Raw genomic sequence first — 21,653 nt, 5'->3', positions numbered from 1 at the left:
AAGAAAGGACCAGCAGGAGGACCTCAGAGAGGCCTGGAGAGACTGACAGCAACTGAGGCTGAGGGAAGGGAGCAGGACCAGATCATTGTACAGAGTAACCACAAGATTATGTGCTGATCAACTAAGATAACTTAGCTCTGCTCGACTGTGTAGTGTAGTATCCAAGATAATCCAGTAGATGCACACCCAGAAAAAGAACTATGGAGACCGAATGCACATCTTCATCGAACTATGGAGACTGAATGCGGATCGAAGCATATTATTTTCACCTTTTTGTTTGTTGTATTTTGTTCTGATTTTTTTATACAACATGACGGATATGGAAATACGTTTTAAAAGAATTGTACATGAATAACCTCTAGCAGATTGCCTGCTGTCTTGGAGCGGAGCTAAGGGAGGGAGGAGGAAAGAAATTTGGAGCTGAAAACTTACCAAAATGAATGTTGAAAACTCCTTACTTGTAATTGGAAAAATAAAATACTACTGGGGGGAGAGGGGGAATCCAGGCTAGGTTCCTAAGGAGGCGCGGAAAGGCCACCAGGGGGCGTGCTTGAGTTTAGTAGATTCCAGTAGGAGCCAGTGGTGTTAAGGGCAGCCCAGTTATCCAGCCTTCCTTCCTGTTAACAATGATGGGAATGTGCCCTCTAAGGCCCAAACAAACTATTATTAGTCATCACCGTCAGTTTTGCTCACTGGTTTTACTGTAACATCCTTTGCGGGAACAGAAGGATGCTGGGAAACAACTATCCCATCCTTTACGGGGGCCTTAGAGATCCTTAAATGTCGGTGAGAGGGGCCGGAGGCTCAGATTTCTTCTTTGGTGCGTCCAGTGATCCAGACCGATGCCGACGCCGCAGCCTCCCTCCCAAGCACTGATCGGCTCCCTGGGGCGGGCATTAGTAGCTATCCCCAATTATAGATGGGGACATAAGAGGCAGAGCTTAGGGATCTGAATTTTAGTCCCAGCTCTGTCGATGACTTTGCCAATGATCTTGGAATGGTCATTTGTCCTCCCCTGTCAGTTTCCCCCTCTGCCTAAATCCCATTCCCTTCCCGAGCAGGTGGACTTCTAGGCTCTGACTGAAACCCTCCAAAAGGGAGGGAAGCCCCCAGCCCTTCCTGCCACTTCTACCCATCATTCCTCGTTCTGCTCCGAGAGCCAGGCTGAACAAGGCTGATCTCTGTTCTTCCTGATATTTCAAGGACTCAGAGCCAAGAATGGCCCCCCTGAGCCTTCTCTTCTCCACTCAACCCCTCCCCGGTCTCCCCAAGCTTTGCATTCTCCAGCCACAGCTGGATTTGTCTGAAAAAGCAGCTCTGAGAAACACGCCATTCTCAGGTCTCGTGGGGGCTCAGCTTGCTGACTGGCTTTGATCTCCGGAGGCGCTCGTGGTCCTGATGTTGCCTGCTTCCAGGCATCTAGAATTTGGCCTGACCCCGGCACGGAACCTAGAAGGACCTGCCCAGGCTGGATCCCAAGGCTGAGCCTCCTGAATGGATGTAGAACCCTAGGGAGGAGCCATGAGTTCCACTCTTAGCTCTAGTTTCTAGGTTCTAAATTCCCAGGTCCGGCTCACAGGAGCCCCATCGGAGGCTTCCCAATCCCCTCTGGCTTATAGAAGTGACCTCCATCTCACCTTTACAGGATGGGAGCCATTCTACATGGCCCACCCCCAGCAGGAGACCTTCAGGGACCTTCCCAACCATCCTGGCCCCTTCCATAATTGGGGGGGATGTGGAAAAGCGAGACCCTCCCTCCCCTCAAAGCCCAGGATGCTACAAAACATCATCCTCGAGGTGGCTTGCCGGGAGTATTTATTTACATATGGGGGTGAAGAGGGAGGTCGTCCCTGAGTCACAACTGCCCCACCACAGCCCCTGTGGAGTCTCCCCCCCAGCTTGAGCTCCACAGACATCTGGGAGGACAGAGGGTAGCTGGAAGTCCAAGCTTTCCCAGCCATGACACAGTGCGGCAATCACCGTCAGCGGCCCAACATCTGGGGCAGGGTCCAAGGTTTCTGTTGGGGTGTTTGGACCAAGGAGGGGCTGCAGGGGAGCAGGGTTTCTTCCAAAATCAACTGGGGAGCCCTGCGCGCTCCTCCCCTTCCCGATGAGTGACTCCCCTCTCCTAACAGACTCTTGGCCTCGGAAAGGGGGCTGGGAGAATTCTAGTCCAGAGGGAAGGGCCCAGCTCATCCCAAGAGTTCCCTGCTCCCATCCTCGAGTCCTTGCTGGGGTCATTGCCCGCTGAGTCTGTCCAGAGGCCTCCCAGCAGTCACTCCCTGCTGCCCCCGCCGTACCCTAAACTACACGTCACCGTGGGAGTCCTTACTGGCCTGTATATGAGGGACCCCGCTTTCCATCTCCACTTGGGGTCACAGGGATGTCTCCTTTGAGTCCAGAAGGCGAGGAGGTTTAAAGCTGAGGACTTCTTTGTATGTGACTCCTGAACAAGCAGAGAAAGGAGGGATGGAGGGAGGGCGGGAAGGAAGGAAGGAAGGAAGGAAGGAAGGAAGGAAGGAAGGAAGGAAGGAAGGAAGGAAGGAAGGAAGGAAGGGAGGGAGGGAGGGAGGAAGGGATGAAGGAAGGAAAGAAGGAAGGAAGGAAGGAGGAAGGAAGGAAGGAAGGAAGGAGGGAGGGAGGAAGGGATGAAGGAAGGAAGGAAGGAAGGAAGGAAGGAAGGAAGGAAGGAAGGAAGGAAGGAAAGAAGAAAGGAAGGTGGAAGGAAGGAAGGTGGAAAGAAGGAAGAAGGGAAGGAAGGAAGGAAGGAAGGAAGAGAAGAAAGGAAGGAAAAGAAGGAAGGAAGGAAAGAAGGAAGGAAGAAAGAAGGAAGGAAGGGAGAGAGGAGGATGTCAGACAGGGGAAGAGATGGATTTCAGGTGAGAACAGGGTGACAGGGAAGGCAGAGAGTGGGCAGGAAGAGCCAAGGGATGAGCTCCCTGGCAGCGGACCGAGGGCACCGCCCTGCTGCAGCCCCCGGTGCGCCTTGTTCACCATGCTGCTGCCAGGCTGGAACTCACGTTTCCACTCCTCCAGCGTCCGGTCCACATCATCGAAGGAGTCATCATAGAGCTGGGCCTGGGGCTCCTCCTCGGACTCGTGCACCGTCTCGAAGTAGGGGTGGGTCAGCGCCTCTGCGGCCGTCACCCGCTTCTCGGCGTCCAGCACCAGCATCTTCTCCAGCAGGTTCACAGCTGGGGAGGCAGAAGGAGGTGCTGGGGCCCGAGGGGAGCAGACCCACCTCCTGCCCAAGGGCTAAAAGCCAGGAACCCCGAGCCGCTGCCCAGCCAGTAGGGGCAGAGAACCAATGGGAACGGCTCATACAAAACAAGCATCCAGTAACTCGGGAGCCTGGAACTCTCCCCCACACACTAGATCTTATAGAAGTCACTTCAAGCCCACCTCTACAGGGTGGGGGCCACTTTTCCCCTCTCCAAGCCTTTGCTCTGGCTGTTCTCCCTGCCTGGAAGACCTTCCCCCTCACTTCTGTAGTTTCCCTCAAACCCACCCCAAGCCCCACCTTGAGCCAAAAAAACTTTTCCTAGTCCCACTGCCCCCCCCCATTTCCCCCAGTGCTGGAGCCTTCCCTTCTCAGATCACCTTCCATGGCCTGTATCTGATGATGGGATCCGCCATCATCTACAGAAGTAGCTCCATGACTCAGGTGGAATCACTTAGCTGTCCTAAGGCTAGAGAAAGTGCTGATCTGCATTACTGGAAGGAGTTTTCTCCCTTAGGAGGTCCCTAGGCCAGGTGCTAGGCCTGTGCTCTGAGTTATGTCCATGGGAATGGAAGTTTCTTGAGGGCAGGAGCCATGATTTTGTCTTTCTTTGTAGCACAGTGCCCCGCATACAGTAGGCACTTAATTAGTGCCCTACATACAGCAGGCACTTAATTAGTGCTTACTGGTTGATGTTACCAAATGGGGGTTATTATGCCCAAAGGGCCATCAAACTGTGCATACCCTTGGATCCAGCAGTGTCTCTACTGAGGCTGTAACCCAAAGAGATCATAGACAAGGGGAGAAAGTGTCTGTGGCAGCCCTTTTGTGGTGGCAAGAAACTGGAATCTGAGTGGCAGCCCATCGGTTGGGGGATGGCTAAGTGATGGTATATGAATGCTATGGAATATTATTGTTCTCTAAGAAATGACCAGCAGGAGGATTTCCGAGAGGCCTGGAGAGGCTGATGGGAACTGATGCTGAGGGAAATGAGCAGAACTAGATCATTAAACACGGCAACAACAAGAGTACGTGATGATCAATTCTGATGGACGTGGCTCTTTCCAACAATGAGATGATCCAGGGCAGTTCTCATGGTCCCGTGATGGAGAGAGCCGTCCGCACCCAGAGGGAGGACTGTGGGGACTGAGGGCGGATCACAACCTAGTAGTGTCACCTTTTTGTTGTTGTTTGCTTGTTTTTCTTTCCTTTTTTCCCTTTTTGATCTGATTTTTCTTGTGCAGCAAGATCATTGTGGAAATAGGATGAGAAGAATGGCAGCTATTTAACCTATACTAAATGAATTGCTATCTAAGGGAGGGCAAAAGGGAGAAAAATATGGAACACGAGGTTTTGCGGGGGTGAATGTTGACAATTACTCTTATTTTTGAAACCCATGCATGGACAGTTTTTCATCATCACCCTGGCAAAACCTTGTGCTCCAATTTTCCCTTCTCTCCCCTCAGCCCCTTTCCTAGAGGGCCAGTCATCCAATATCTGTTAAACACGGTAGAAATATATGTTAAACCCAATATATTTGCTTGTATTTTGAAAAAAAAAAAAAAAAAGCTATTAAAGAAATCGGGAGTTGTTATAAAAAAATCCCAGACGCTAGAAAGCTCTGGCTGCCGGCGGCTTCCTTACCCAAGGGGGTCGCATTCTTCAGGACGGAAGCAAAGTCCTTTTTCTCCAGCTCGGGAAGACTCTCCATGTAGTTCTTCGCCTGCGTGAAACAAGGGCCCGTCTCCCTTCAGGTCGTGGGCCCAGGCCTCTCGAGTCCCACTGAACAAGCCCTGGGCCCGGCTGCCGGGCAGCCCCGGCTCCCTCAGCCACCCCTCAGGAGACTCACGTCCTGACTCTGGAGCCGCTGCACAAACTCCGGGGGAGGCGTCCCGGTCACCTTCATGATCTCCATCAGCTGATCCAGGTCTGCCCAGGCAGGGCCACGTCAAGGAGGGGCAGCTCTCAGTTAGGCCCGGCCCACCCCCCACAACCGGCTCAAGGGGGGCTGCAGGGGAACCCAGCAGAGCGCAGGGCCAGGCCGCCCAGGGCCAGAGCTGGAGAATCAGGAGCCCCCCCTCGGGTGTATCCCCTCTTCTGTTTTATCCGATCCTGGGGGCTAGTCTGGGGGCTAACCACGGCCTGGGGAAAAGCCCCTCCAGTGTGGAGAGCCCCTCCACCAGGCAGACGCCTTTTCTCTTAGGGAGTTCAATAAGTTGACGTGGCTCCCCCAGGAATGGGCTTCTAACCTGGGTCTTAGAGCTTAAGTTCACTCCCACACATGCTTCTTCAGCCCTCGTTTGGCTTATACTTAAAAACAATTATTTAGTGGATAGAGCACCGGCCCCGAGTCAGGAGGACCTGAGTTCAAATCCGGCCTCAGACACTTATACTTCCTGGCTGGGTGATCCTGGGCAAGTCACTTAGCCCCAGTTGTCTCAGCAAAAGACAAAAACAAGCCCAGTTATTCAGGGATGACCCCCTGGGTCTGGGTGCCCACCGGGGGGGCCTCTCTGCCACTCTGAATTTTCCCCTGACCACTGAGAGCTGCCTCTACCTGCCCCTCCCGTCCCCCCCATTCCCCACAGCCCCGGAGGATACGGTCACTCCCTTTGAAAAGGATCTTGCCGGTGATCATCTCGGCCATGATGCAGCCCACGGACCAGATATCCACTGAAACAGTGCCCAGCCCGGTCTGTCAGGCTGGCAGGAGAGGAAGAGCGGGGCCCTTGCCCGCCCTGCCCCATTTCCTGGGGCCCCAGGCGCCAGGCCGGCCACCGGGGACTCAGTTTCTCAGAAATCTGTCCTGATTATTGACTCTCAACCCTTCCTTCCCCAGGTCCCACCTCCTCCCCTCTCAGGCTCAGCTTCAAGGTCCCCTCCTGCGGGAAGTCTGCCCTGATTTAGGGGCGGCCCAGGGCTCTGACCAGCCAGAGGCCCCTCAGGGCCCTCCCTCCCCAGAGCAGCTCCGCTACCTGTCTGCGTGTACCGCATCCAGTTCAGGATGACCTCGGGCGCCCTGTACCACCGGGTCACCACGTAGCCGGTCATCTCGCTGTCCGCCTGTCTGGCCAGGCCAAAGTCCAGGATCTGCAGGAAGAGACGCGAGGGGTGGGGGTGGCCGTGCCCAGGTGTTTCACAGCTGGAAATGTCTCCCGTGGGCGCCTCCGTCACTCACCCAGGCAGACGGCCTTTCCCCCTGGGGAGCAGAGAGGCAAGACTCGCCCCCGGCCCCCGTTCCCAGACCACCTTACCCACCCCTGCCCCGCGGCGTCCCTCACCTTCAGCTCACAGTCCTCGTTCACAGCCAGGTTGCCGGGTTTAAGATCCTGTGGAGGGAAAATCTAGCTGCCGTCCCATCCTCCCCCTGGATGCCCCCCCCACTCAGAAGGCAATCTGGCATTCAAGGCCTCTCCCCCAACCCCACCAGCCTTTCCAGCCTCATGTCCCCAGTCCCTTTGCCAGGTGTTCCCTTTCCCTGAGCCTTCCGGATCCCTGGGAGCCCCAAAGGAGCCTCCCTGGTCACCTCCGCCCACGCTGAAGGTGGCAGCCGTGGGGACAACGGCCCAAGGGAAAGAGAAAGGGCTTCCACCTCTTAGGGAGTCAGGGATGTCTACGATGGGAGGGCTGACCACTGGCTCTGGTGTCTGTTTGGGGACCCGGCTGAGCCCTCGGCCCGCCCCCACCCCCCAAGCCATGGACACCCAGGGACCCAGCTATGCCCTTGGCCTGCCAGACCACCCCGTCCCCCGAGCTGCAGCCATCAGGGGACCTGTCTGTGCCCTCGGCCCGTCCCCACCCCCCGAGCCACGGACACCCAGGGACCCGGCTGTGCCCTCGGCCCGTCCCCACCCCCCGAGCCACGGACACCCAGGGACCCGTCTGTGCCCTCGGCCCACCGGCCCGTCCCCACCCCCCGAGCCACGGACACCCAGGGACCCGGCTGTGCCCTCGGCCTGCCAGCCCCCGTTCCCTGAGCTGCAGCCACGAATGGAGGGTGACTCACCCTGTGGACGATGCCGGCAGCGTGGATGTACTACAGGAGAGAGAGGTGGGCAGTCGGTCAGTGGTTTCTGGGAGCCCAGCCCTCCCCAGCCCACCCCAGACCCCCCTCCCTCCCGGATCCCCCGGGACCTGACCGGCGGCTCCCTGCTCTCCCCAGGGCCCGCGGCACTGCCCCAGCCGGCCGAGGCGGCCGTGAGCGGCTCCGTGGAGCGCGAGTCTGGGGGCCTCCCGGGGGCTGGCGCAGGAGCCCTCCTTGCATCCTTAGGGACAGACCTTGAGGCCTCGGAGGATCTGGTACACCAGGAACTGGATGCGGTCGTCGCTGAGCTTTTCGTGCTTCATCAGCTTGCCCAGGTCTGTGCCCATGAAGGGCATGACGAGGTAGCTGCGGGGAGAAGAGGCTCGGTCACCACCCTGCGCCGGGCGGGCAGCGACAGGCCCCGTCACACGTGGGTACTAATCCCCCCCGAAGCCGTCGCCTTCTTTAAGAAGCGGTTCCACAGCTCCCCACACAGCCCCCCGGGCCAGACGGAGAACGAGGGCGGGCAGGGGGGCGTCTGCGCTCAGCCGGACGGGACCGCGGAGGGGCCGGGGCGGGCAGGGGGGCGTCTGCGCTCAGCCGGACGGGACCGCGGAGGGGCCGGGTCAGGCAGGGGGGCGTCTGTGCTCAGCCGGATGGGACCGCGGGGGGGCCAGGGTGGGCAGGGGCTGCTCTTCCCCACTTATTTTTCTTACAGATTATCCTCAACAAGCAAGGAACCTCCCCCTCCCCCGGAGACAGGAGGGCCAGACCCTGCCCCGAAGGAGGCTACAGGTTCCAAACGTCGGTGGGCCTGGCACCCGGCCTTGGACGGCCAGACTGTCTGGGGACCCCGAGGCAACAGGGAGGAATGGAGTGTTCTGGGTATTTCTGTGCCTTGTGGGGCTAACTCGGAAGCTTCTACCACGCCTCTTTCCCCCTAGGAGGAAGAGACGGGGCTAGCTCAACTCACTTGGGGGGGCAAGGCCGGTGCCCCTCTTCACCTTCAGCTTGGGGCTGAATGCAGTAGGTGTTTAATAAATGCAGGATTCAAAGGGAGTGACATGAGAGCTGCCCCAGAGGCAGGGCAAAGGAAAGGGAAGACAGAGAGAAGTTCTGAAGTCTCGGGTCTGGGGGCCGGGGGGGATGGCGTGAGGGTCCTCAGCAAAGTCAGGAGCGACGGGATTTGGGGGCCGGGGAGGCGGTGACCTTGACTTTGGACTGAGTTTGGGCAGAGCTGCTGGAGGCGTCCCCAGTCCTTGGGGCACTCGCAGAGAGGAGGCTGGGGGGCCAGGGCAGGGCCCAGGGATCAAAGACCAGAGGGCCCGGAGTCCAGTCCGGCCCCAGAGGTCGGGGGCTCTGAGGAAGTGGAGGCAGCCCGGGCGGGCGCCCCAGAAGCCAAGCCCAGCGGGAGCCGGCCCCGTGTCCGGCGCCCTTCCCCTGCCCTCCCCCGCCGAGCCCTGGCCGGCAAAGGTTACCGCGGCTCCGGTTACGTCCCGCCCCCCCACGTCCAAGGTTAGATTTCACACCCTCTGCTGCTCGTGAAGCACCCGGGCTCGGGGTCACCCCCTCGGAGGGGGCGGAGCAGGGGCAGCTCCGTCCCCAACGGTCCCCCTGGGTCTGGGGCAAGGCCAGAGGAGGCCAGAACAAAACCCCAGAATCTCAGAGCTCCAAGAGCCCCCCCCCCCCCAGTAGCCCTCTCCGTTCTGGGACCAGTGTTCTTCCTGACCTCCGGCCTCCGCAGCCTCCCCACCCGGCGCCTAGCTCTGTGCTCTGGGGCCGACAGAGAGGGCTGATCCCCTTCCGGTGCCAAGGATGCCCGCCTGCTCCGTGCCCTTGAAGGCACGTGGGAGACAACAGGCCCGGCCTTCCAAGTTCCAGGTGAAAGGGAGTCTCTGTCCCCTTCCCTCCCACCCTCACTGCGCCAAACTCATCCCCCGGCTTCCCCCCCTCACTCAAACACCTTCTGAGGCTCCCCAGTGCCTGCGAACATCCCCTCGCTCAAACACCTTCTGAGGCTCCCCAGTGCCTGCGAACATCCCCTCACTCAAACACCTTCTGAGGCTCCCCAGTGCCTGCGAACGTCCCCTCTCTCAAACACCTTCTGAGGCTCCCCAGTGCCTGCGAACATCCCCTCGCTCAAACACCTTCTGAGGCTCCCCCGTGCCTGCGAACGTCCCCTCTCTCAAACACCTTCTGAGGCTCCCCAGTGCCTGCGAACATCCCCTCGCTCAAACACCTTCTGAGGCTCCCCAGTGCCTGCGAACGTCCCCTCGCTCAAACACCTTCTGAGGCTCCCCCGTGCCAGGGAATGTCCCCCCTGGAGGGCGGCCAGCTCCCGACCCCAGTTGTGAGTCTCAGTCCCTTCCAGCCCGGCCGTTCCGAGAATCCTGACAAGTCGGAGGCTCTGGGACCTCCCCATCCGTCTCGGGCCGTGGGTGCTCGGGGAGAGGGCCGACGTACCCCTGCAGCCCTCAGTGGCTCACGCAGCCCGTGGAGACAGGAGGCACCAGGGGACAGACCGCCCTTCCTGCCCTGGCTGTCACAGTCCCCAGCCCAGGCTCAAGTGGAGTCTCCGAGAACTGGGCTGGCTTTGGCTGCACATGCTGGGTGGGGGGTCTGTGTCCCCACGAAGCCCCTGCTTTTCTGTCTGTCTTTGTCTACGTTGCAGGGGCTGCTCCTCTTGGGGCTCCTTCCTCAGAGGCCCCCCAAAGGAAGGAGAAACGGCTTCCTGCCTCCATGAGGCCCTCAGAGGTTAATATCAGCCAGGGATCAGTCAGGGATCAATCAGGGATCAGTCAGGGATCAGCCAGGGATCAGTCAGGGATCAATCAGGGATCAGCCAGGGATCGGCTTGGGGTTGGGGGGGACAGCTGGGCTGTGGGGGGGAACAGACCCTCTCGGTCAGCCCCTTTGGCTGCCCACGTCCGGCTGGAGAAGGTGGGAGAGGCCGGGCTCCCTCTGCGCAGCCCCTGCCCAGGTGTCAGGGTTTAGGGCCGCCCCTGTCCCTCCTAGACCGGCAGATCCCCGAGGGCAGGTGCCGGCCCCCCGGGAGCCATCCCCCCATCCACAGCCACTCACAAGTCTGTGAAGTCGTCCAGCGTGTCGTCCGGGGTGAAGACATCCAGGAGGCCGATGACCTGGGGAGACAGAACCGCCTGAGAGGCCGCAGGCCCCGGGGCGCCGGGAGGAAGGGGCCGTTGTGAGGCCCGTTCTCCGGACACGGAGGCAGAGGGGGTCGGTGCCCCCGGGCCTGCTGCCGAGTGTCTGAAGCCTAGTTGGGACTCGGTCTGGCTCCGGGCTCTGCCCTGTAACGGGCGGCAGGTGGGGAAACCGGGCCTTGGTTCTGACAGTCCGAGTTTACTTTCCCAAGACTTGGGGGAGACCTGAGGCTTCTCCTCCTGCCCCCATGGGCAGCCAGGGGCCTTGGAAGCAGGAGGTCAGCCCCCGGGCCCAGCAGAGCCAGCCTGGGGACTCCTTTGTCCTTCTGAGTCATGGGTGCCCCCGACAGCACAGCTCCTAAGCCACAAGCAGGGGTCCTGCAGCGGGGGAGTCGGGGCTGGGGGAGCTCTTGGGGCACAGAAAAAGAACCCCTAACTATCACCCTCCAGGGGGCTCCCACGTGGGCTGGGGGATTGTGTAGTGCGGGAGGGCTCCGGGGAGGCCATCAAACAGGGTAAGACGAGGCAGGGTCAGCCCCGTCTCTCCGGACTCCCTGTCCCAGCCCCGGCAGAGGCGGCCCCAACATGTCTCCCCGAGCGCCCGCTCAGCCCCTAATCCAGTCACCCGGCCCAGCTGTCTCCTTGGCCCAGCAGGCCGCCCCACCCCCCTATTGTCTTCGGAGATCTCCCAAGTCCCCCCCCCCCCGCCCGGGCTATTTTCAGCCTGTGACAGAGCGGGCCAGGACCTTCTGGGAGGGCTCTCCCTCCCTGCTGACCAGGCCCAGAGAGCCTTCCCTTCCCAAAGCTGGTCCCCTGGGCCTGGAGCCACCCATAGTCACGGGAGACCCCTTAGAGCTGGGCCTGCGGCTTCCCTTTCCTCCCCCTCCCCCAGGATTCTATCAGCCTGTCTGTCCCGGGAGCCCCAAATGTCTGAGCTCCCCCCAGAAGCCATGGAGCCCGAGCCCAACTGGACAAGAAGCCCTACATGTCCGACCTTCAGGCCCCCTGTAACAGCTCCCGGAATGGGAAACTCCCTGCCGTTCCACAGCCGGACAGCTGTTGGCCTGCGCCGTCCCGGCCCCGTGGCTCCCGTTCTGCCCCTGGGGCTGAGCCCCCTTCCCCACGGCTGCCTTCCCCTCCCGGCTCCTCGGGCCTGACCTCTGCCCTCCTCCGACCCGGGGCCGGATCCGGCTGGGTATCGTGACCCTGACTAGCACCGAGAGGCCTTGGGAGCCCCGGCAGGGTCAGTGAGAGCCGGCTCCCCTGCCTGGTGGGGACACTGGCCCCGAAGGTGGGCGACTGGCCCTAGGGCGGGGGCCCGGGGCGGTTCTGGACACCCTCGCCCGGCAGCCCGAGCGTCTTCCCGGAGTAGCCGGGGGACAGCACCTGGAGCCCGGGCCTGAGGATCAGCTGAGGAGCAGGAGAGCCCTCGGAGCCACGATCTGAAGGTTTGAGGGGGGAGTGAGCTCCCTGTCCCTGGGAGTCTTCCAGCAGAGACTGGAGGATTACTGTCCCGGACAAGGGGATCCCTTCCTGGGATCCAGAGGGCCCCTGGGGGCCCAGCAGGGCCTTCCTGTTCATTGACTGAATTGCGGCAAGTCCCGGCCTGGTCTGAGGGAGCTGAACTAAGACCAAGCATCTCTGAAGCATTAGCTCACCTCGCTATTTGGGCACAGGCCGTCCTGCCCTGGCTCACACGCGGGCCCGGCCAGTGCCAGCCGGCGGGCGGCGCGGGCCAAAGTCTGCCCGAGGCCGCCGCCGGGGGCCAGTGGCCACCCCATCCCCGGGCTGGGAAGGAGGCCCGGCCACAGGCGGGGGCCTCCAAACGAGCCCGGGCCAGCAAGGACGGGCTCCCACGTCTGCACGGCGAGACCGCGAACTCACAGCTCTCCCATTACTAGGAACCATCCCAAACTTCGTTTTACAGATGGGGAAACTGAGGCCCGGGAGGTGCCCAGGGTTACACGAGGCAGTCAACGGCAGAGCTGGAGCTTCAGAAGCCTTCCTTAAAGGAAGTTTGGGGGCTCTGAGCCGAGGCAGGCAGGGGGAAGAGCCTGGGCAAAGGCCCGGAGATGGGAGATGACACGGCACGTAAGCCAGAAGTCTGAGAAATAGTGTGTGATGAGCCGGGCCCCCCCCCCCCCCCGCATCTGCCTCTCCTCCCTGTTTCTCTCTCCCTCCCCTCTCCCTGACTCTCAGACACCCCGCCTCACTACGGAAGACTTAAGGACACGTGCTCCTCTGGCTCATCGTCGGGACCCCGGCTCACTCATTTCTCTGCTATCTTCGACCTCCGAGGTTGCTGATGGGCGGGGAAGCGGGCAAAGACAGCCACAGGCCTCTCTGGTCCCAACTCTCCCCACACGGGTCCAAAAGTCCCAAAAGCCCACGCAAAGTTTCAGCCCAAATCACTTCTCCCTGAGCCTCAACTTGCTCACCTGAGAAATGGGCTCATCATGCTTGAATTCCTCCCTCCCAGTGGGGATGGCTGTGAGGAAAGTTTGTATTCATCTGTGATCATCTAGTTTTCCTCAGTAGAACGTAAAAGTCCTACACGAACTGATGCTAAGTGAAGTGAGTGGAACCAAGAGCACCTTGTATAAGATCATGCGATAATCAAGTGTGATGGACACGTCAACAATGAGGCGAATCGGGGCAATTCTGAACGACTTGGGATGGAGAGAGCCTCTCTCTGCACCCAGAGAGAGGCCTGTGGGGACTGAGCGTGGACCCCAGCCTCATCTTTTCATCTTTTTTGTGGTTGTTGTTGTTATTTGTTTGCTTGTTTTTCTCTTTCTCGTTTTTTTTTCCCTTTCCTGATTTTTCTTGCGCAGCAGGATGAACGTGGAAATATATTTAGAAGAACTGCACATGTTTAATCTCTATTGGATTCCTTGCTGTCTAAGGGAGGGGGAGATAGGGAGAGAAAGATGTGAACACAAGGTTTTGTCTTTGCACGTGTTGGGAAAAATAAAAAACTATTGTAAAAATTGTTAAATTTTAAAATGAAGACTGTCGAATTCAGTGGAGGACTGGGGCGCTTTGTTTCTCCTGGGCCTGGCTCAAAGTAGGTGCTTCATAAACGCTTTCTGATCCATTAAGTCTCCGAATAAGCCATGGGGTGGTGAGATCCATTACGCTGTTGTGAATTCGATTCCATAAAATGGCAGAATTCAAGAACTGCGGCTGGTGAGCGCCTCAAGGGGCAACTAGTTCAGTCTCCCTTGGAACGGAAGGATTCCTTAAGGAGTCTCTGATTGAATACTTCTAGAGACTGAGAACTCACCACAGAGAAGTCACTGAAGAAGAACTCACTACAGAGGGAGAACTTCCACAGAGGGAGAACTCACACAGAAGGAGAACTCAACCAGAGGGAAAGCTCACTACAGAGGAGAACTCACACAGAGGGAGAACTCACTACAGAGGGAGAACTTACACAGAGGGAGAACTCACACAGAGGGAGAACTTCCACAGAGGGAGAACTCACACAGAGGGAGAACTTACACAGAGGGAGAACTCCCACAGAGGGAGAACTCACTACAGAGGGAGAACTTACACAGAGGGAGAACTCACACAGAGGGAGAACTCACACAGAGGGAGAACTCCCACAGAGGGAGAACCACAGAGGGAGAACTCACTACAGAGGGAGAACTTACACAGAGGGAGAACTCACACAGAAGGAGAACTTACACAGAGGGAGAACTCACTACAGAGGGAGAACTTACACAGAGGGAGAACTCACACAGAGGGAGAACTCAACCAGAGGGAGAACTCAACCAGAGGGAAAGCTCACTACAGAGGAGAACTCACACAGAGGGAGAACTTACACAGAGGGAGAACTCCCACCAGAGGGAGAACTCACACAGAAGGAGAACTCACAAAGAGGGAGAACTCCCACAGAAGGAGAACTCACACAGAGGGAGAACTCACTACAGAGGGAGAACTTACACAGAGGGAGAACTCACACAGAGGGAGAACTTACACAGAGGGAGAACTCACACAGAAGGAGAACTCACAAAGAGGGAGAACTCCCACAGAGGGAGAACTCCCACAGAGGGAGAACTTACACAGAGGGAGAACTCACACAGAGGGAGAACTCACACAGAAGGAGAACTCACAAAGAGGGAGAACTCCACAGAGGGAGAACTCCCACAGAGGGAGAACTTACACAGAGGGAGAACTCACACAGAGGGAGAACTCACACAGAGGGAGAACTTACACAGAGGGAGAACTCCCACAGAGGGAGAACTCACACAGAGGGAGAACTCACAAAGAGGGAGAACTCCCACAGAGGGAGAACTCACACAGAGGGAGAACTCACTACAGAGGGAGAACTTACACAGAGGGAGAACTCACACAGAGGGAGAACTCAACCAGAGGGAGAACTCAACCAGAGGGAAAGCTCACTACAGAGGAGAACTCACACAGAGGGAGAACTCACTACAGAAGGAGAACTCACTATAGAGGGAGAACTCACACAGAAGGAGAACTCACTACAGATGGAAAATTCACTATAATCGCAGAACTCACTACAGAGGGAGAATTCAATACAGAAGAAAAAGATACAAAAGGAGAACTCACCACAGATGGAGAACTCACTATAGAAGAAAAACTCACTACAGAAGGAGAACTCACTTCAGGAGAGCTCACTACAGACAGAGAAGTCAATACAGAAGAAAAACTCACTATAGAAGGAGAACTCACTACAGAAGAAAAAGATACAAAAGGAGAACTCACCACAAACAGAGAACTCACTATGGAAGAAAAACTCACTACAGAAGGAGAACTCACTACAGAACTCTATAGTTGAAGAACTCATTACAGATGGAGAACTCACTTCAGGAGAGCTCACCATAGAGAGAGAACTTAAGGGACAGCAGCTTGAAAAGTAAGGAAATCCAAATCGCTTCCTTTACTGCCCCGGTTCTGCCCCAAGGGGTCCAGCAGAAGGATGCAAGTCCCTGCCACAGGCATACTTGAAGACAGCTTCATGTCCTACATCTCCTCCCCCAAGTCTTGTCTTCCTGAGGCAGCGAGTGGCTCAGGGGACGGAGCACTGTGTCTGGATTTAGGAAGACCTAAGCTGAAAACTGACCTCAGATGCTAGTTGTGTGATCCTGAGCAAATCACTTAAAATCTGTTTGCCTCAGTGTCCTCGACTGTAAAATGGGGATACTAACAATACCTACCTTGAAAAGTGATTGTGCGTGTCAAATGAGAAAATGCGTGGAAAGCGCTTAGCACATAGTAGGCACTGTGTAAATGCTTATTCCTCTCCCGTCCTTTCTCAAGGTTAAATATTCCCCATTTCTTCAGCAAAGAATAATTGCCCGTTCCTTTGCCATCCTAAATTATCCAGTCTTGCTAATGGATCAATCTGGACCAGACACATACTCCAGATGGTAAAATTGATCCAGAAAGGGTAAATCGCTTGGCTGAGGTCACACTGCGTTAGTCCATTATAGGACAGCCCTCTGTCCAGCTGCAGGCAGATCTGGGAACCACCGTCTCCAGAGCCAAGCTTAGCAGCTTCCTGCCTCCAGAAATTGGGCAGCGGGGAGTACAAGGTGGGAGGGCGGCGCAGAGAAACAAGAGCAGACTTCGGACATGTCCTCTCCCCTGACCCCAGTGTTGTCCTTTCCCCCTCCCCCACAAGTTCTTCTGCTCCATCCCTTCTTTACCACGATCCCCAGTTTGGACTCCATCATTCTGGGCTAACCTGGACCAATAGAACAGCATCCTTGCTGATCCCTCTATTTCTACACTCTCCTCCCTCCAGGTTGGCCTGCTGCCAAAATAATCTGAGACCCTGTTTTGATCTGCCCAACAACCTCTCCAGAGACCGAGTGATACTCAGCTCCTTAACTCTGGCCTCGATTTCCAATCTTGGCTCACACTGTTGCCTTCACATTTATACTGAAAGATAATATGGTTGTGTATAGGAAGATGATAGTTCAAATGGGACCTCTTGGAGCCTCAGTTTCCCCATCTGAACAATGGAGATGACACCCTGATTTTTACTTCACTGAGTGGTTATGAGGTTCAAATGATAATAATAATAACAATTAGCATTTTATAGCACTATAAATACTACTCTATGAGGTAGGTTTCTATTATTCTCTGCCGCTAGTTTGTATAAAAGAAAGAGCTTGGAATCTGAAGGATCTGAGTTCAAATTTAGTCACAGATACATACCAGCTGTCTGCCTCAGTTTCCTCAACTGTAGAAGGGAGATAATAATATTTACCTCCCAGGGCTATTATCCGGAAAGTGCTTAACACATAGTAGGGGATTAAAATACTTGCTCCCTTCTCCTGTGTTTTACAGATGAGTAAATAGGGTCTGAAGTAGAATCAGTTACTGGTTCAAGAAGTGTGTAAAGTATTTTATAAATGTCATAACTCTCTAGAAACAGACATCTCCAGACACCCTGAGTCATGTTGTGCCTCCCAGATCCACTCCAAGTTCTGCTTCTGAGCACAAGTTTCCTCCCTGCCATAAATATCATCCTTCCTTCTTTCCCAAAGAGTTCCAACTCATGCTTGGCTTTAAAGCCAAGCTCAGAGGTGGCTTTCTCCGGGAAAGATCTGGGAATAGAGGAAAGAGGGGACATTTGAGGTACAGGTTCTAGGCCTTTGCTCTCCCCTTTCACCCACTATTACTTGTACCCTAAAAACAGTTCCATCCTGTTGGCTCTGCTCAGCTCTCCAAACAACACCGAAGGCTAAATTACAAGGGAAGGGCTGGGCTCCGATTTCCCAGATAATCTGTCATCCGGGATAAAAGAGGAGGAAAGGATTTGGTGAGGGACTTCTCCCCTAGTTCTACGCTGCCTCCCAAATGGGGGGCAGTCCCTGTCCATCTTTCCTGGGAGCCTCTTTGTGTAGGAGGGAAGAGGGGCAGGCCCAAGGGGGGACCCCAGCGGCCAATAGAAGGTGCTGAGGGCGCCCGCGCCAGACCCCACCCCCGGGGAGCTGGCGAGCGGCCCGCTGGGCAGGCGAGCGGGTAGTTGCAGGGCTCACTCACGTTCTCGTGCCGCATGTGTTTGAGCAGCCGCAGCTCCCGGTATGCGCGCTTGGCGAACAGCTCCGACTGGAAGGGACGGTACAGCTTCTTGATGGCCACCTTGGTGCCGGTCCTGCTGTCAATGGCCGAGCTAGGGGCCCGACAGCAGAGACTCAACCACCCCTGCCGGGGAGGCGGGAGAGAGCCCGGCCGGACGAGCCGCCTCCCTCCCCCTAGGAAGTCTGGGGAGCCCGGAGCTGGAAAGTGGGGGTCCCCGCCTCTCCTCTAACACCTGCGCTTGCTGTCGTCCCTCCCGGGGGCGAGGGGACACCTCCCGAGGCCGCCCTCCGGGCACGGAGAGACTGGGGCCCTCCTCCGCGGCCAGGGCCGGAGCCCGGGAAGGAGAGGGCCCCATCGGAGTACCCCCTTCCCAGTCCCTCAGCCCCGATCGGGTTCTTCCCGCCGACTCAGCACACCGCCCTGTCCGTGCCCCCCACTCACCACACGGCCCCGTAAGCCCCCGAGCCCACGGGCTGCAGGTCCCGGTAGAGTTCCCGCACCTCCCACGCAGTCTTAGTGACCTCTTGCCGGTAAAAGCCCTTCCGGGGGGGCGGAGGGGAGCTCATGGCGGCCGGAGGGGGGTGCCGCGGAGGTCACCGGCCCCCTGCGCTCACACGCACTCACACTCACTTTCGGACACACGCGCGCATGCACACACACACACAAACACTACTCCCACAAAGGCTGACCCGTCAGGGTATTCCCCTGCCCCGGGAGGAGACAGCCTAAGGCTGTCCCCCACCGAATGGCCCCTCCCCGCGCCCCCGAAAGTGAAGGGGACTACTTCCCCACTGTCCAGTGCTCGTTTCTCTTGGAGCCCCCCGCCCCTCTCTGTCTCTGTCTCTTATCTCTCGTCCTTTTTCTTTATCTGCTTTCCTTTTGGATTCGTCCTCTGGTACTTTCTCTTTCTTTCTGTCCCTCAGCCTCTGGTGCTTTCTCTTGTTTCTGTCTCTATCTCTGTCTCTTTCTCTCTTCTTCCTCCTCCTCCTTCCCGGTCTCCGACTCTCTTTGTGTCCCTTTCCCCCTCAGACGCGGGGCTCTCTAAAGCTCTGTTGATCCTCCGGCAGTGGGGCCCCACGTGACCCCGATCCTTCTTCCTCTTCCCCTGGGAAACTTCCCCAACTACCTGCTGAAGGGGGGGGGGGGCGCAGCAGGGAGGCGCCCTTCTCCATTCCCTCCCCTCCCGCTCCCTTTCCCGTCCCCTCCTCTCTTTTCCCTTTCCTTCCCTTTCTAGCCCTGCCCTGCGCTCCCCTCCTCTTCCTCTGGCATCAGTTCCCAAGGGGACTGGGGTGGGGGTGGGGAGGAAGCACGGCCCAAGTCTCTGGAGCTTTATATGACAACATCCTCTTGCACATTGAGTTACAAAGTGCCTCCCTCACCAGAAACCCACGAAGTAGTTATCTCCATTATATTAAGTAGAGAAATCGAGGCTGGCCAGGGATGAGGGAGGGTTTTATCCCAACTCACCCATCCACAAATGGTCTCTTTCCAGGCGAAAAGAGCTTTGCTCCCCCTCTAAGTGCAGCTCTGACCCAAACAGCCCGGGAAAGTTGGGGTTGTCCCAAACTGGCTGTGAAACCTGAGGCTGTCCATAACCTACAACCCGCAACCTACAGTTCTTGAGCCTGTCAACACCACTCCCTTCATTTAAACCCTTTTAGCTGCTGCAGAAGCTATCTTTGGGGGGGGGGGGTTCTTGGGTGTCTGTGGGTCTGCCCTTTCTCTCTGACTCTCCTCCTACCTGGCAGACAGCTTCTGCTTGGTCTTTTGTCTAGGATTAAGAAAACGATACCAAAAAAAAAAAATGATAATAATGGATGTTAAATTTAAAAGTGGGTCAGGTGTATACGTTTTTTCCCCTTTCAAGATGCTTATTGATCATTTACCAGCACATATCATTTACCAGTGGTCTCCCTACTCCACTTTCACTTCTAAGAAAGGAGGGACCCCACTAAATCTGAACTTTGGGTTCAAGGAAAAATTATTCAGGAAGCATTCCTTCTGTAGCCTTAGCAAGTCTAAGCATGCTTATTATATTGGTGATTCTAGAAAATGCTTATGTCAGTAATTTTCACAGGCCAAACTAGGGCCCAAAGTCAGGGTCCAATATGTCTCGTACAAAGAGATCTCAGAGGACATGGGAGAAAGGAGGAGGAGGAGGAGGAGGAAGAGGAGAAGGAGAAGGAGGAGAAGGAGAAGGAGGAGAAGGAGGAGAAGAAGAAGAGGAGGAGGAGGAGGAGGAGAAGAAGAAGAGGAGGAGGAGGAGAGGAGGAGGAGGAGAGGAGGAGGAGAAGAGGAGAAGGAGAAGAAGAAGAAGAAGAAGAAGAAGAAGAAGAAGAAGAAGAAGAAGAAGAAGACGACGACGAAGAAGAAGACGAAGAAGAAGAAGAAGAAGAAGAAGACGAAGAAGAAGAAGAAGAAAAAGAAGAAGATGACGACCCTCTACAACATGCACCAAAGGTGCTTATCCATCCTCCATTTGAAGATTCCCAGTGATGGGTATCTCCATCCCTCCTGATGCAGCACATTCCACTTTGGTAAGACAATCCTCTTTGTTAGAAAGGTTTGCTTTAATTCAAGGTAAAATCCTCCTCAACACAAGCAGAACAAAGTTAATCCCCAAAGTTAGTTCACTTCCATACAACAGTCCTTTAATTACTTAGATACAGCTATCATTCCTCCCTGCTAAGCCATAGAGTAGATGTATTGAGTTCAATGAGACATCCAGGTGGAGCTGTCCAGCAGGCAGCAATTGGTGATGTGAGGGGAGGGGAGGGGGAAGAGAGAGAAAGAAGGAGAGGGAGAGAGAGGGAGGGAGAGGGAGAGAGAAGGAAAGGCAGAGGGAAAGAGGGAAAGAGAGAAGGAGAGGGAGAAAGAAAGAAAGAAGAAAGAAAGAAAGAAAGAAAAAAAAGAAAGAAAGAAAGAAAGAAAGAAAGAAAGAAAGAAAGAAAGAAAGAAAGAAAGAAAGAAAGAAAGAAAGAAGAAGAAGAAAGAAAGAAAGAAAGAAAGAAAGAAGGAGAAAGAAAGAAAGAAAGAAAGAAAGAAAGAAAGAAAGAAGAAAGAAAGAAAGAAAGAAAGAAAGAAAGAAAAAAGAAAGAAAGAAAGAAAGGAAGGAAGGAAGAAGGAAGGAAGGAAGGAAGAAGGAAGGAAGGAAGGAAAAAGAGAGAGAAAGAAAGAAAAAGAGAGAGAGAAAGGAAGGAAGGAAGGAAGGGAGAGGATAAATTAATTGCAAATGATCATAGATGGAAGTTGCTGGAAATCATTGAGGATCATCTGCATAGAGACGCAAAATGAATCTATGAGAATTAAAATTACCAAGGGAGAGTGGAAAGAAGAGAAGATGACCCAGTTCAGAGCCCCAGGAGATTTTTACGTTTTAGGCTTTGTAGAAAGGCAATGATCTAGCAATGACATTTGAGAATGAAGCATCAGATAAGCTTATTTGTCATTAAATTAAGGAATAAACCAGTTAATTTAATTAGGTGATTTAATTCTCTCCCCAAATCTTGAACCTCTGTAGAGGCTCCCCTTGATCTCTAAGTCACCAAGATTTAGAATCTGTCTTCCTTTAGCTTGGCAAAGAGGAGACAGGGACATTTGAGATGGCTTCAAGTATCTGAAGTCAAATCCTAAGTATTAGGTGGAGGCGGAATTAGCTTGGTTCAGCTTGGCCCCAAAGGGCAGGATGAGGAGCAGTGGGTGGAAGTATCAGGGGCAAATGATCTCAGGGCTGTCCAGAGCCAGGAGGGGAAGGGGGTTGCTCTCATGGGAGTTCTTCAGGCGAGAAGAGCATTGCTCTCATGCAGGTCAGAACCTTTCAGCTCTGATGTTTTGTGAACCCCAAGTCTCTTCTCCCTCACCCAGCCACAACCCTAGTTTGGCCCCCATCCTCTCTCACCCAGACCATCAATTCTCACCTTGCTCCAGTTTTTGCCTTCTCCAGTTCATCTTCCATGGCTGTAAAAATCCTCTCTCTCGGGCACCATTCAGAGCCTGATACCCCTCTCCTGAAAAACCTTCAGCAAGTGGGTTCCCCCACTCCACCCAGGGGGCAGCATAGGTTTCCAGAGTCCCCTGCCTAACCCTCCCCTCTTCTGTTTCTGATTTAGAGATTAGCTGGGGAAACCCCGAGCAGCTCATTCCCTCTAATTTTATCTCCAGGAGTGTTTGGGGACCCATGAAC

General features: G+C 55.7%; 1 protein-coding gene across 1 annotated transcript; it reads right to left on the bottom strand.

The window, feature by feature from the left end:
- Positions 1–1,798: 1,798 nt before the first annotated feature.
- MAPK12 (mitogen-activated protein kinase 12) lies at positions 1,799–18,682 on the bottom strand. Its single transcript, XM_051962613.1, has 12 exons — positions 17,912–18,682; positions 17,432–17,561; positions 10,326–10,384; positions 7,499–7,610; positions 7,227–7,256; positions 6,502–6,549; positions 6,196–6,310; positions 5,822–5,893; positions 5,070–5,149; positions 4,865–4,943; positions 3,021–3,194; positions 1,799–2,446 (listed from the first exon to the last, which is right to left on the bottom strand). Exons 1-12 carry the CDS (start codon positions 18,034–18,036, stop codon positions 2,376–2,378), a joined length of 1,095 nt encoding a protein of 364 aa, XP_051818573.1. The 5' UTR covers positions 18,037–18,682; the 3' UTR covers positions 1,799–2,375.
- Positions 18,683–21,653: the final 2,971 nt, after the last annotated feature.

Source organism: Antechinus flavipes, chromosome 5, assembly GCF_016432865.1.
Source record: "Antechinus flavipes isolate AdamAnt ecotype Samford, QLD, Australia chromosome 5, AdamAnt_v2, whole genome shotgun sequence".
Classification (NCBI taxonomy): domain Eukaryota; kingdom Metazoa; phylum Chordata; class Mammalia; order Dasyuromorphia; family Dasyuridae; genus Antechinus; species Antechinus flavipes.
This window is presented reverse-complemented; position numbering and strand designations above follow the sequence as displayed.